The sequence below is a fragment of the Chenopodium album genome, chromosome 18, assembly GCF_948465745.1.
Source record: "Chenopodium album chromosome 18, dcCheAlbu1.1, whole genome shotgun sequence".
Classification (NCBI taxonomy): Eukaryota; Viridiplantae; Streptophyta; class Magnoliopsida; order Caryophyllales; family Amaranthaceae; genus Chenopodium; species Chenopodium album.
In genome coordinates, this window is record NC_137851.1 from 7937573 (window position 1) to 7953355 (window position 15783).

The 15783-nt window shown below is 30.6% G+C and overlaps 1 protein-coding gene across 1 annotated transcript; it reads left to right on the top strand.

Annotated features, from left to right (window-relative positions):
• The first annotated feature begins 10449 nt into the window (after nucleotides 1–10449).
• LOC145592952 (D-amino-acid transaminase, chloroplastic-like) lies at nucleotides 10450–13279 on the top strand. Its single transcript, XM_081649472.1, has 5 exons — nucleotides 10450–10696; nucleotides 10876–10922; nucleotides 11136–11314; nucleotides 11951–12624; nucleotides 12973–13279. Exons 1-5 carry the CDS (start codon nucleotides 10492–10494, stop codon nucleotides 13065–13067), a joined length of 1200 nt encoding a protein of 399 aa, XP_081505598.1. The 5' UTR covers nucleotides 10450–10491; the 3' UTR covers nucleotides 13068–13279.
• The last annotated feature ends 2504 nt before the right edge of the window (nucleotides 13280–15783 follow it).

Consider the following 15783-nt stretch of genomic DNA (forward strand, 5'->3'; position numbering starts at 1 on the left):
TATTTGTTGGTTTATTTAATTTACCTTTTTCAACATAATTAGTTTTGGGAGCCCGTTGGCTCTCTAGAATATAAACAAGGGTTCCTACACAAAGATTTACATAACCGATTTAGCCACTATTGATGCGACCTTCATATAGCTCCAACTTTTCATATTTGAGATCACAATAATACCAGATCAGACTAGGATGTTTGGTGTAGTGGAACAATAAAACTTCTGGCCTTGTACAGTTGTACTCAAATAAGCAATGGGAGGACATTGTAATGATACCAATTCCTTATGGTGTGGTACATGACACAATTTTAGTCCATGATTCTTTCGTGATCTATATATCTATAAAATTCAAAGTAAGAAGAGATAGACAAAAACATCCATTCAAAAATATTGAATAGACAAATTATTGTTTGTTCGTTTATTTAATTTACCCTCTTCAACATAATTAGTTTTGGGAGCCTGTTGGCCCTCTAGAATAGAAACAAGGGTTCCTACACAAAGATCTACATAGCCGATGTAGCCACTATTGATGAGACCTTCATATAGCTCCAACTTTTTATATTTGAGATCAAAAATACCAAACCAGACTAGAATGTTTGGCGTAGTGGAACAATAAAGCTTCTGGTCTTGTACTCAAATAAGCAATGGGAGGACACTGTAATGATACCAATTCCTTATTATGGTGTGGTACACAACACAATTTAGTCCATGATTCTTTCGTGATCCATATATCTATAAAATTCAAAGTAAGATAGAAAAAAAACATCCATTCAAAAATGTTGAATAGACACGAAGTATGACATCATCATCAGGATCAATATTTGGAAAACCCAAGTCCTCATCCTCCCATTCTTTTGTAGAAAGATTAAAACAAGCCATTTGTAGCTATTTATTACCTTCACCCTTTAAAATTGTGTGTAACTATTTTTTGCCGTAAAAAAGAGACACTTATGTTAATTTTTTGCCAATTTCGAGTTTAATTCGATCTCTTAAGATTTGAAATGGCTCCTAAAACCTTAACGGGATTTTTTGACACGCAAATCTATGATAAATTAAATTGGGTTGCAATTTATAATTTTTAGTACTTTTGGGCTGCAATTTGCAATGTTTTTAAATAGCTGCAATTTGTTAAAAACAAAAAAAAAACTTTGAATGGCTACAATTGACAAATTTTCCATTAATAAAATACACATTATTACAAATTTTAAAAACACTTCACTTTAAAAATTACATACTTTTCTTTGTAGATCATCGTACTTTAGTCAAATCATATGATTGCATCAAATCAAATGATATCATAAAAACAGATGAGCTAAACAAGCCAAATGAAGGAAAAATTTAAACAAAATATATAAAAACCCAACAAACATAATGAACTAACATAGAATTCTAAAATGATCTTAATGGCTACAATATTTCTTTTAAAAAATATATATATATTGCCTAAGAGGCTGGGACCATCCGAGGCAAGCCACTCCACTTGTTACTAATATCATCTAAAAATAACACTAAGATTATCATGGATCGCTTCAAAAGGAACCATCATTTATTCTGAATTTTCATTATTATTTTGCGGTGTGCCACGTTAAAAATATACTATTTTGTATATCCAATTAGTTAAATCAAATTTCTTATCTTAATTAACCAAACTATAAAAGTAAATTTTTTTTCTTTTTTTGAAACCCCTTTCTTATTTTTATTTTTTTCATCCCTTTCTTTCTCTTATTTTTCTTTAATAATATAGATGTCTTAGCTTATTTTCTACTAATATTAACTTTGTATTTTGCTATGACCCATACAACTTGATCACCCAGGAATATCTCATGGCTCCTACGGGAGAAGACCCTTGTGGCATCGGAAGATTTTTGCAACCCACCATCCGATTGTATACATCTCCGATCTTACAAAAATGTACGTTAGCTTTCTAAATTTTGTAACATACAAAATAATAATAATAATAATAATAATAATAATAATAATAATAATAATAATAAAATTGAATTGATTAAATTAGTTTTTTTTTTTTACTAACTTAATTTTAATGCTAATATGTTATGTTTATAATTCTAGGAAAATGCATATGCTCAACTTCTTAAGTTTGGCCGAGTAGGGTTAGGTTCATCTGGATACGTGTTTAAAGGCACATTAGAATAAACTAGATTACATTTTTCTTCTGTTTAGTGCTTTATTTTATTATACCAATTTAAGATGAAAGGAGTGAGTGAGTATTTTTTTTTATAGTATATGTTACAAAACTTTTTTCGCTTCCGAAATAATGTTGTAACATTATTAACATATCATGCTTGTTTTATAATTACAAGAGCCGATTTTTTAGTTGTTGACCTTTTAGACTTAATAGAGGAGACGCACATACCTACTTCAAAATATCCATCAGTTCTTATTGCTGGTCAATTTTAGTTTTAAGAGTTGTATATGTGCCAAAAATGTTTCTAATAATCCTTGAAAAGTCAGCAAATATGATATTAATTTTTCAAGATGGAAATCTAGCTACTCCGTATTATAAACAGCAGTGGCGAATTTAGCATTTTATACAAGTGGGTTCAATTGAAATTAAAATAAATAAATTATATTATAGTTATTTTTAAATTAACAAATTACATGAAACTACATATATTATAAAATTATTGATATTGATAAATTATTCTCATATTAAACAATTCGATGTTAAATAACTTATTATTTCATTATATGTCAATATTTGTAATAATATTTGTTTTACAACAAAATTAAATGAAGTCATTTTACCCCATTAAATTAAACATAAATTAACCTCTAGAACGTATAGATCGAGTATAGATTATAAATACGTAATAGGTATTTGATAAGAACATGTAAATCACATGTAAATACTTTTTGAGTTGAACTGATACAAAGTATATTGATATACATATTTTATATTTGCCTTATTGATAGATATAGTATATGAGAAGACGTTAAATTTTATTTTATTTTTGGCAAGATTGGAACGCGCAAACTTACAGCATCCTTATTCATTAAAAAAAATGTTCATGTTACTATTTATTAAAAAAAATATTTTCTCTCTAATACACATCAACCAAATAAATAATTTCGAACATTCTCTTCTTAACAATGAACTAAAAAAAATAATTATTCATGTTATTATTTACCTACCCCTATTTTATCAGTCTAAATTTTGCATGCAATATTTATTGTAAAATTTGATTAATATGATAAGGGTCATCACTTTTGCATGCTATATATTTTATTTCTTCTTAAAAGTTAAAATACATACATAAATTACAATATTCATCATTAAAATAATCAACAAAACTGAGTTTTGTCGGTCAAACAATTTTCATGAATAGTTTGGTTTTCCAAACCATTCATATTTGTTCCACCCACTATTCACCATCACGACATCACCTATTTTTTTTTTTACATTATTTTATTTAAATAAAAACCCAAACTATTTTATTTATTTATGGTTAAGGTCGCTCTTTGATTATTTGATATTGAATTATTTTTTTATATTAAAATTTTTCATTTTTTTGTTGTAATTTATTATATTATATGTTGCGGTGAAATTCTTGAGAGTACTATGGTACTACTTCCTCCTTTTTGTTAATATTGAAACACAATTTGCATTTTAAAATTTTACAAATATTGCAACAATTTACACTTAAAGAAATTTCAAAAATCTATAAACCTATACTAAAAACAAATATTGACATGACACTTGTTACGTTGTGGCGAAAAACTTTCCCTTTAATTTTTTTTTTTTTTTTTTTTTGGTCCTCCTTTTATTGAATTTAAATCAAGTAATTTTGTCCTATCATTTATACTAGCAATAAAGTCTTATTTAATAAGAAAAATAAATATAATCGTAGCATTTAACAACCTTCAAAGTATTATTTTAAATACAAAAGTTATTATTGAATTGATATAACTTATTATGAAAATTAGTAAATCCTTATCTTTATGATATTTTTACATACACAAATTCTTATATGTGAATAGCCACATGGTGTGACCACTTCACATAATCACATACTTTCTCAGATTTTTTTTTATTTTTTTTTAGTTGACACCTTTCTATTATCACGCTTTCCAACGCATGTTTTTAACGATTAATATCTCTAATTATCAACATTGTAAAATTATAAAAACTAGATATTAATAAAATATACATTGAAATGATAACAAGATCCCACATGAATATGTTTTATCGTATCTATAAACCACAAAAGTGAGTCAAAGCGTATTGTGTGAATAGTGTAAAAATCAAACAGTGTCAACTAAAAAAACGGAGGAAGTATAAGACAATTAACTAAGTAATAGGAGTCATGGTGATGAGCAATTGGGGTTACCTTAACATATGTAGGTTACCTTAACATATGTAGGTTACTTAAATGAGAAAAGGGGATTACTCTCTTACATATGTGGAATTATTCTTTCATTTTTTAAAAACAAAATAATAGGGGTTACCCGAATGAACAAATGGGGTTACTTAATTATTTCTAAATTACTTGATTTTACTCATATGATGAATCTGGATTACTTTTATGGACAACATGGAGTTTACTCTTATAAAAAATGAGGTTACTCATACATTAAATGAAGATTACTCTTATAAACCAATGTGGCCACATCGTGTGGCTAGCCATATACAAGACTTACCCCTTCACATATCTTGTAGTTACACAATATGATATGTAGTTACATAATATGATAAGGTTTCTCATAAATAATCTTGAAAGTACTACGGAGTATAAGATAACACTAGTGAGTAGCTCGAGCGTTGCCACAAGTTGCTCATGTCCTAAACGTGCAATCAATACTTTTTTTAAAGACTTTTCAAAATTGAAATTGTCATTATCAAACCAAAATTGAGTTATAATTGAGTTGTTTTTTATTTATTTATTTTTTTTTTTTTAATTGAACCTTGTGATTACACTTATATAATTTTTTTACATATTAATTAATAACATACTTCCTCTTTTTCTTTTTAATTGACAAGTTTCTTTAGTCACGTTTGCCAATGTGTTGATATCTTTAATTATCGAGCAAAAATTATGAAAAGTTGATATTTTGAAAATATATATTGTGACGAATCTAACAAAATCTCACATGACTATATTTTTCATTACGTAGAAAGCACAAAACACGGTCAAAGGAGAGTGTGTAAATAGTGTTAAAGTCAAAACGTGTCAACTAATAAAAAACGGAGGTAGTAGTTGATAATGACAAACTTTAAAAAAAAAATCGGATGTACAATAAAATATTGTACATTCGTTATGAAGTTACCCAAAAATGAGCAAAAGTTATCCTAATATGAATAAAAGTTATCCTGACATAAATAAAATTTACGAAGTATTTATGCTTTATTGATAAAAGTTTCCCAAAAAATTGTAAAAGTGACCCTAAATTTGATAAAAGTGACCCAAATGTACAGTAAATTACTGTATATCGGATGTATACAAAAGTTATTCGTTGATAATTGGTTTAGATGGTTAAATAGTCACATTTGTTATAAGCGGTTGAGGGTTTAAATCTCCTTGAATGATGTGGCGTAATGATTAAAATTGTTTAAGTGATGATGTGGCATCATGAAATGTTGGGAAGACGACGTGGCGCAATACATAAGAGACTACGTGACACATCGACGTTTTTAGGAACGCCTTTTAATAGATTAGTATAGATTAGGTTGAGAGTAATTCCAAGTTTCTCTTCTTGAGAAACAAAGTTTGTATCTGGGTTAAATTTGGAATTATCCCACGCACTGTTACAGACTTATTGATAAGAGTGACTTTTTCTAGTTTATGTCAAGGCTACCTTTTAATTTCGAGGGTACATTCAAGAAGTCCTTGACTCAATCGCCTATTATTAGAGCTGCACAGTGGATAACCATTGTGCATGGTTATTAAGAAAGAGATACTAGGAAAATAATCAAAAATTGTGGAGAGAAAAAATTTTGGAGCAAAATTCTTGTAACCAGGTTATTGTAGTAACCGGTTGTGAAAGGAGGTTATTGAATAAAAAAAAATACCACTTTTGGGTTTAAATTAGGTCCTTGGTGATGTGGCACAAGGTAATTGAGACACCTATTTATTTGATTAACGGATGAGATTTACTTTGAATTTATAACTGTTGTAATTTTTGTAACGATCATAATTTTTAAAATAAAATTCTATAAAATAAAATATAAATACCATCGGCTCTATTTTATTTTCCTCTATAAAATGAGCCTAATATTGAGGTATTTTGAAACAATTTTTATGAAAGTGAATATTACTCTTTTGTAAATCAAAGTGAATTTTTATAAGTCATTTTATCTAATTAATGTATTAACAATAATTATTAGTTTTGATTGATTATTACCAAGTAAATTACTTATATATGATGGGATCTAAGATAGAATTGTGTGGTGGGATTGGGTAAAAGTAAGAAAGAGAAAATATACAACCAAAAAATTGTTGTTAACTGTAGACACCTAATTGTGTCTCCCCAAAAACCAAACCTAGTGATGAATATCTTTCACTTCATTGATTATCGAACAAGGTGAAATGTGAGAGTCTTGTGATGCACCTATTTTTAACAAAAATACTTCTTTCTATTTTCGAAAATATTTCTTTTCGTACCTTATTTATGGAAAATGTTCAGTCCAATTTAATTTGATCCATGATATGGGTCTAATAATTGTATAGTTAGATGGGGCTCGAAAAGAGTTTTCCAACGATATATTATAAGTCCAATTCCGATGAATAATGAGGAACTTATGGCCAAAATACTAAACTGGGCCCAAAAAGAGTTTTATATATGGTCCAATGATCGAGTAGAGGGTCCATTAATTATTATTCCTAAAGTTATTAGGATTGACTTTAATCTTCTAGAATAATCTAGAAGGTTATTTTATGTTTTAATGGAATTATGATTAATAATTATAATTATACTTTTATTTAGAAAAGATAATGAATTTTATTTGGAATAAAACAAATATTTTATAAATAAATCTTAAATTAATGATAAACACGGAGTCTAATTGTCTAATTATATTAGGGGAAGGACTCCGTACAGCTATCGTAGCCGTGCCATCGCGCTGCAAGGAGTCTATCGCGACGCGATAAGATTATTGCATCCCGAAAGGCCTGTCGCATCGCGATAGGGGCTGTTTTACTTCAAGTCAAATTCTGAGTCTTTTCTAAATGTTCCAGATGTTTTCTCCATAAATAGGGGCGTTATTTCCCCGTTTTGGATCATCAACAATAATCTAATTCTATTATTTTCTCTCTTAAAGCTGGAAGCTTGTTCTTTCTCTCTCTTTCTAGGTCCTCTCTTTTCAAAAATACAATACCGCATTCACGAGTCTTAGACGCACGTAACCAAGCTCAAAGTTGCCTTCGCCCTAGACGTTAAAGGTTGATAATTTTTGAGGGTTTGGTCCCAAATCTTATTTCAATTCTTTAATTAGATTTACTATTTAATATTTTTTTTAATTGAAGTTACTAACGTGTATATTGTTTTGATAGATTGAGATACGAGGCAACAAAGTAAGTTGTTTTATTGTTATAAATCTTTAGGAATCACGCTTAGATTATTTTAATTCCTAGTATTATGTTAGGATGTTATTTATTGCTTTCTAGCTAGTATCATGTTTAGGTTGCTTCCTATTTCTTCTATCATGCTAGTATCATGTTAGGAATAAAGCTTTGATCTTTAATGTTTAGTGACATGCTAGGATTTGTTATTAATCTTGTTAGTATCATGCTTAGGATCTTGCTAATAATATTATGCTTTGATGAGGATATTATTATGATGATTGTTGTTATTATGTTGCTTGATATATTGTTGTTATTTATTGCATGATCACGCCATCTCTTACAGGTTTAAAGGAAATTTGTACTTGAAATCACGCTTAATAAGATAATTAATAATTTTATTTAGGCTAATATGATTTTAATTCAAGTGATCGCCAATAATAGTTTTGTTTGTGCATTAATATTCAACCAACATAGATTAAACAAGTTTAGGATTAATGTATTGATTGTATGTTAGTCAGAAAGCGCACATGAATATATGAAGAATAAAGTAGAGGCCTATTTTTAGGACAGGTTCAATCTCCTTTCGGTTAGATTTGTACCTTCATCCCCGAATATCCAGTCATGGTTCCAGACCACTATGGAGTTAGCGATCTCATAGATCGTGAAGGGATGTAACCTTCACTCTGTGAACGATTTATAAGTTCCTAAAAATTGTTGGCGTATCTTTTGCTCTAACTTCGTTCCCTTTGAACGACACCATACTTAAGTGTATGTTCACATTGGGGCTCAAGTGTGGGATGCTTGAAATATTCGCTACATTAACTATTGAGATACATTGACTATTAAATAAGTATAAGGCCCTGTTAAGTTTGCCTTATATTTGTTTATCTGGTCTGATCTGATCTGATATGGTCTGGTCTAGTCTGGTATGGTTTGATCTAATCTGAATGTCAGATTTGACCAAAGTTTGACCTTAAATATACGATAATCTATACCGAAAAAAGTATATCAAGTGGGGTCTTGTTAGATTCGTAATAATGTATATTTTATCGATATGTGATTTTCAGAATTTTTTTAATTACGAAATTAAAGATATTTAGCGATAAAAAATTGCACATAAAACGATGATCTGATCTGAACTTATTTTTTTGATCTGATCTGATCTGAACTTATTTTTTCTAAAATAAGTAAAAATAAGGTGAACTAAGAAGGCATAAGAGTGGTTATAGGTGAGGTGAAAATGGAGAAATTAATAAAATCATATAACTAATATATAAAGCTAAACTTTTAGCTAGGTCACGAGATTGCGACACTTGGCATTCCAACTTTTCGCCAAGTATCGCACCACGTTGGATAGATTTAAATAAACGATAAAAAAGTTAGTTTAGAATTCTATTTGGATTGAATATTTGGATAAAATTGTTAGTTTAGCAGTTCACTTATGGGTGTTGTTAAACGTCGCTCCCATTTTACATACTAACGCTCGCATTTTTTAAGAGATTTCCATTTTTACCCCTAGCATATAAATACTCATGACTAGGATACTCGTAAAAATAGGATACTGTCAACACTAATCCAACACAAAACACTAATCCTAAACACAAAATTATTCACGATAAAAAAAGAAAAAAAAATGGAAATCCAAGACTTCCGCCTAGATTTTCCGAAAACACCATGGAGGATCTGGAAATTTCAGGCGGATCCTCTGTGGTGTTTCCGAAAAATCTAGGCGGATGTTCCTGATTTTCGATTTTTTTTTCGTGAATAATTTTGTTTAAAAAACTGATTATTGTTGTTATTATTATTATTATTAGTAGTAGTAGTAGTATGTTATTGTTAATATGATTATTGTTATTATGATTATTGTTGTTGTTATTGTGATTATTGTTAGTGTTGTTCGGCATGTAATGTAAAGAACTGGACATTTTTATATTTTATTTTGTTGTATGTAATGTAAAAACTTAAATACTTAATTAGTTTTATAACTATACATTACTAATTGTAATTAATAAATAAAGTAATTTAACCACGATACTAATTGTAATTAATATTTTGAGAAGAAGAAGAAGAAAATAAAAAATAAAAAATAAACACGTGGATTTTGGACATCCGCCCAAAAAATCCGGATGTCCCAAGGTGGATCCGGAAATTTCAGGTGGATCCACCTTGGGATATCCGGATTTTTTGGGCGGATGTCCCATTTCCAGAAAATATATATATAAAAAAAAACGAAAATTTGAGGGCTAGGGATTGACGTGGTATAAATTTGAGGGGATCGTTTGATATAATAATGTTCATGACCAACAAAATCCTTTTGTCTACTACAACTTGCAAAAAGGGTAAACTAGTCCATTCATGTAAAAAAGGGAGCGTTAGTATGTAAAATGGGAGCGACGTTTAGCAGTTCACTTATTGATAAAATACCAATATTTCAAATGTATAAATTGAATTATAATTTTATTAAAAAAATTATTAGATTATAATTCTAAAAAATTATCATATAAATTTATTTTTTATATCATAATATTTTTTGGAGCGAAAGAAGTAGTTCAAAGCGTAAAACATCTATTTATATTATATACTAATCGGTTAAAATTATATACTTCACAATCTAATAAAATGGAGACCTGTCAATTAGAGTTTGGGTCATGAGTCATCTCAAGTTGGGTCACTTCAGGTTACGAGTCAAGAAATGTTCAACCCTTATTTCTGGGTTCGGGTCAATCCGGGGTGCTTTGAACATTTATTTTATTTTTTTAATGTATTAAATCGAATATTTTCACCAACATTATTATTAGTCATGCATGCCTGTTAAATAGCAAATCATCGAAAAAATATATCAATTCCTAATTAATTTTATATTAATGATATATTTTAAAATTTGACATATAAATTATTTATCTTAAAATTCAATAAATAAACCGTGCATCAGAAAACTACCACAAAACAACCATTGCACACACTTTCCTCTACTACCATGGCTGCTTGGGCAGCGTCTCTTGACTCTCCTCAAATTTCCCCAAATCAAATCGCACAAAATCAACTAATTTACAAGAATTCCTTTTACCAGATTTATGATTCCCAGTTTTCTGCTACAATAAACCACCCACTTCCTAGATTTAGGCTTCCAAGCTCTCATCTTGGAGTTGTTAGACTCTCAAATCAAGCTCAATCTTTAACTAGTAAGTCCAAAATTCTACCTTTATTTTTGGGTTTATGGCATAAGTATCATTTCCTTCAATAATAACAGATTATTGAATTTTATTTCGTGTATTTTTTGGGTGATAATATCTTGTCAGTTGATCAAAGTTGTGAATTTTATTTTGTTTATTATTTAATGTAAAGAACTTTGTTGTGACAGATTTAACAACCCCAATTATAGAAGTTCCACTTTTATCATGTGAAGAGGTATGATGTACTTTTTTAGGTCAATATCATAAATTAGACTAGTAATACAGTATCATAATTTCTACTAGTTAAGTGCTTTATTTGGTCAATATGATCCAGAAATTAATTAAGTTTTGCTCATGATTCAATGTTGATGATGATACTAGAAGCAAGTCTGTTTCTCCTATGATAATTATTGGATGTAAAAAATTTCGATTTGTTGGAAAAATTCAGGCAATTGAGAGGTTAAGATTGAGTAGAGAGAGGAATAAGGGCAAACAGCAATTCTTGGCTATGTACTCTAGTATATTTGGTGGAATTACTACAGACCCTGCGGCAATGGTCATCCCCATGGATGATCACATGGTACATAGAGGTCATGGGATTTTTGACACCGCGGCTATAGTTAAAGGGTATCGTTTATGATTTGTTGTTGGATGGCATTGCGTTGTTAATATGCTTTTGTCGAAATATTTTTGATTTGATTAGATATTTTAGATGGTGCAGAAGAGGGGTTGTGACTTTGTGTAAATAATAGTTTGGCAACTATATGCCTCCTCATATAGGATTGATTAGGTTCGAGTTATGCATAAGCTTGTAGGTGAATTGCCTGAATATTGAGGGGTTTATTGCTGGAGGGGAGGAAAGGGCAAAAGGTAGCAAATGACATGGTACTCATTCTTATCTGTGCGGTGTAAACTTTGTGCATATTCGTCCTTGTAGAGTATATGACTGATTATATACCATTGAGTTAATTGTGTATAGACATTTACAATGTGCTTTATAGATTGAGGCCAACAATTGTGTTTGATGGAGGTTGTAGAGTTGAAGCTGCAGAAAGATCTAATGCCACAATTTTATTAAAATGAATCAAACTTAATTACTGTAAATGTAGGATTCATTGATGAAATGCCAAATGTATAATACTTGATGAATTGTCAAGTTTGGTTTATAGCATTCTTTATTCTTAAGCTAAAATTTCTCTATTAGATATCCCAGTTTACTCATAGGAAAGTTCTCAGACCCGATTTATTACTTCTTATGTGCAGTCATCTCTATGAATTGGATCAACACCTTGATCGTTGTGTGAGGTCTGCATCTATGGCAAAAATCAGTTTACCGTTTGATAGGGAAATCATGAGAAGCGTACTGATTCAGACAGTAAGTGCTTCTAAGTGTAGAAATGGCTCTTTAAGATATTGGCTTTCTGCAGGACATGGTGACTTTCATCTCTCCCCAACTGGGTGTGCCGAGCCAACATTTTACGCCATTGTGACTCAAAGTTCAACCTCATCTGATCACACGGGGATCAAAGTAATTACATCTTCCATTCCAATAAAGCCTCCTGTGTTTGCTACAATGAAGAGTGTCAATTACCTTCCGAATGCACTATGCCAGATGGAAGCTGAAGAAAATGGTTGCTTTGCATCTATATGGCTGGACTCTGAAGGATTTGTTGCTGAGGGTCCAAATATGAATGTGGCCTTTGTCACGTATGATAAAGAGCTTATGATGCCAAGATTTGATAAAATCCTTAGTGGTTGTACGGCCAAGAGAATGCTCACGCTTTCACAGGAGCTGGTTAAGAAGGGTGATATTCGAGGAGTAAGCACGAGGGATGTGACTGTGGAAGAAGGAAAAAAGGCTGAGGAGATGATGCTTTTCGGCAGTGGTGTCCTAGTGCGTCCAATTGTTCAGTGGGATGACCAGGTCATTGGTAATGGTAAGAACTTTGCTTAGTTTAAATGCTCTGTTAAGGTCTTTATGTTACGATGGGAAAGTAGAGATGTTAGCTCTAATTATCCTGGTAAAGTTTCTAGGGGCTAGTACATTAGACTTGTGTTTAAAACCTGTCTACGTTGTTGCTGATCAGCTCAGTATCATACAGAAATCATAAGAATTTGGATTTAGTATGTGTGACAGTGTCTACTTGGGAAAATTATCAAATGATGCTTAACGTTATTCATACATGTATTTTATGAGTTCTATTTTCAGAAGCGAATTGCAACATAAGTTATGCCTAAACATCGGTTAATGCCTTTGTGCCTTTGTGGTGCTGATTATAATGCAGGAAATGAAGGTCCTGTTGCTCGAGCACTTCTTGAGCTCCTTCTGCAGGACATGAAATCAGGCCCATCAACAGTTCGGACACCTATTCCTTATTAGTCACAATGAGCATAATGCATTATTTTTTGCTCGAGTCAATGGTAGGAAAAAAGATTTCAGCATGTAAATTGTCCTCTTTTATTGAATATTCTTCTGATTGCTTGCAATCATAATGTAATCTCTTCTGTATATTACTATGGCACTTGTGATTACGTTAACTATGTACCATTATGGACAGCAAAAGCTTAATATTATTGTGCATTTTGGACTTACTTTTGCTTTTTTCCTGGTCCCCTCCCCTAAAGAAAAAAAGGGGCCAAAATAGATGGTGCTTATGGGCAGAGTGGCTGCGATGTACTGATGTGTTGGAGTATCCAACTATTCAGTGGGATGAATAAGTTTCCTGCTCTGGGCAACGTTAAGAGAGTATGCCTTTGTTCTTCTCACCTTAAAAAAAAAAAAAAAAAAAAAAAAAAGAAAGGTTAAGAGAAGGGCCGATAAGTTTAAAGAACGGCTATCCAAGTTCAATTAACAACTGGTAAGGGCTAAAAAGTTCAGCTAAAGGCTAATAGGATAAAATAGGCGGATTAGGGGATGGTTGTATTATTATTTTCCTTTCTTTCTGTGGATGTTTCCTCTCCCAAAATGAAAATTTGCAAAGAGCACAAGTTGTTTTTGCTTTATAGTAAAGTTTCCCCCTATATCAACCCTAGCATAATTTTTTGTTGTTAAAGATCAGTTGAAAAAGCTATTACAAAAATAAAGAATTATACAAGGAGCTGTACACTAGAATGACATCTCTTTATAATACTTTGTTTACTTCGTATTTAAGAGTACTAAGAATTACTTTTGGAGATGAGAAAGCATCTAGCATCTATGCATCATAAACAATGTTTGGTTTTAACTAAGCTTATCTTGAACCCAGCTTCGCCTTCCTTCACTCTTTTATTCCATCCAAAAAGAGATGCTTTCTCCTCGAGTCCTTGACCATATCATTGTCGATATTACATATACTATAATCGTTTATGGTTTCCTCAATTCAAATACGACGTACATAATACTTCTTCGCCCCTAAATAATATACCACACCTGACTGCGGATGTTTATAAATAAATGTATAATTATTAACTAATTATTATCAAGTGCTATAATGCTAAATTGAGTGCTCCATGACACTTATTGCATATAGGATGCTGACATTACATGAGCTTTCAAAGGCTACAAATGGACAAACATATAAAGTCCACCCAAACGATTGAATTGAGATTTAAGGAGGAGAAAGGAAGTAATGTGGCATAGTGGGATCCCATAAAATAAAATTGGTATGTTTGTGGTAATCCTATCCCCACCAAAGTTAAGGATTTGTTCACATCAATCTTCTTAACCTTTCATATTTTTGTCAATTATTAGTTCATGCAACTTTTACAACGTTTTTCAATCTTTTTTGAGTGGATTTTTATATATGGCGCTTTGGAAAAGAACGAAAACAAAAGTTTAAGCAATCTTCATAAAAAGAACTCGGCCCAACTCGCCAAAAGGGTTGAAAGTCTAAAAGCGACAATAGACACGTAATAAACAAAATACAACATATGAATTGAAATTCATAGGAGTAATGTATTAAAAAAAAACACGTTGATGTAATAACACACCAATAATAGAAAGCCTTTTTCACGAGGAGAATCGAGATTTCTGATGTTTCAACTAATCTCCGTACCTGTCCAACATACTTAAGAATTAAGATCATGTTTAAGGCTGGATGGAAGACAACATTGATTCCATGGCACATGCACTATACTGCTATACAATATTTGATGCCAACATGCTACTACAAGTGGCATAATTAAATTAATACATACCGAGTAAGCAAATCAATCAATTGGTCTTAATTATGCCTATCTTTAAGGTTATTAACTTATTATTATGATCTTAATTTTGAGCCTTGGCTAGCAGCCGTAACAGGAAATGTAATTATTGCCAGTCAATGCATATCTGAGAATGGACAAATCTTTATCTTCCTATATATGATTATTTTTTCCTAATTAACTAAAGCTAATTATTTGAAATATTGAACCGAATAAATTGAATCATTGGAATTTAAGTCCATACATTTCCCCGTCTATTTTATTTGATCCGATTTCTTGTGAAACAATGTATTAAACAACAATATTAAATGGAGTATATAATGTGCGGAAATGTTAAATTTCATGTGACTTTATGTCAAAAATTGGATACTTTGTATTAAGCATAAAAAATATGAATTACAAAGTACATATTTTTGGTGAAATTCTCACTTTGATGGATCACGTAAGTAGTCTTTCCTAGTGGGGTATTATAAGGGTGTTTGCAAGTGAATTATTCATAGTTTGACAAGAGTTATCAGTTGTATTTGTTTGACATTAATCTTTCCCTATCAAGAGGTTGGTCATCAATGAAAAAGATTTTCAGTTTCTTCTACCTATGCTTGTCCATTTTAGTAGAATGGTCAGTTAATAAAGTACAATACCTACTAATGGCATGTGTTGATGTAAGATGAATCTTCTGATTATTTTTACTACATAAAACGTCAATAAGAATGAAAATTCATCACATAGAATACTGAGCTCACGTTAGTTTTGTTAAACTTAAATTATTATAATGATTAAAATTGATTTTATACTAATTATAAATTGACTGCTACAAATTCTCACTCCATCATTTGCAAATGCTTCAAATTCAAATTTAATTAAATGATCTTTAATATATGCAAGTATAACCGCATTGTAATTGGTTGATAGTT

Bases quoted from the DNA above. Each gene is read 5' to 3' on its own strand.
- LOC145592952 (XM_081649472.1), top strand. From the start codon at position 10,492: ATGGCTGCTTGGGCAGCGTCTCTTGACTCTCCTCAAATTTCCCCAAAT. The intron at 10,697-10,875 runs GTAAGTCCAAAA...TTGTTGTGACAG, and splicing joins TCAAGCTCAATCTTTAACTA to ATTTAACAACCCCAATTATA. The intron at 10,923-11,135 runs GTATGATGTACT...GGAAAAATTCAG, and splicing joins CACTTTTATCATGTGAAGAG to GCAATTGAGAGGTTAAGATT.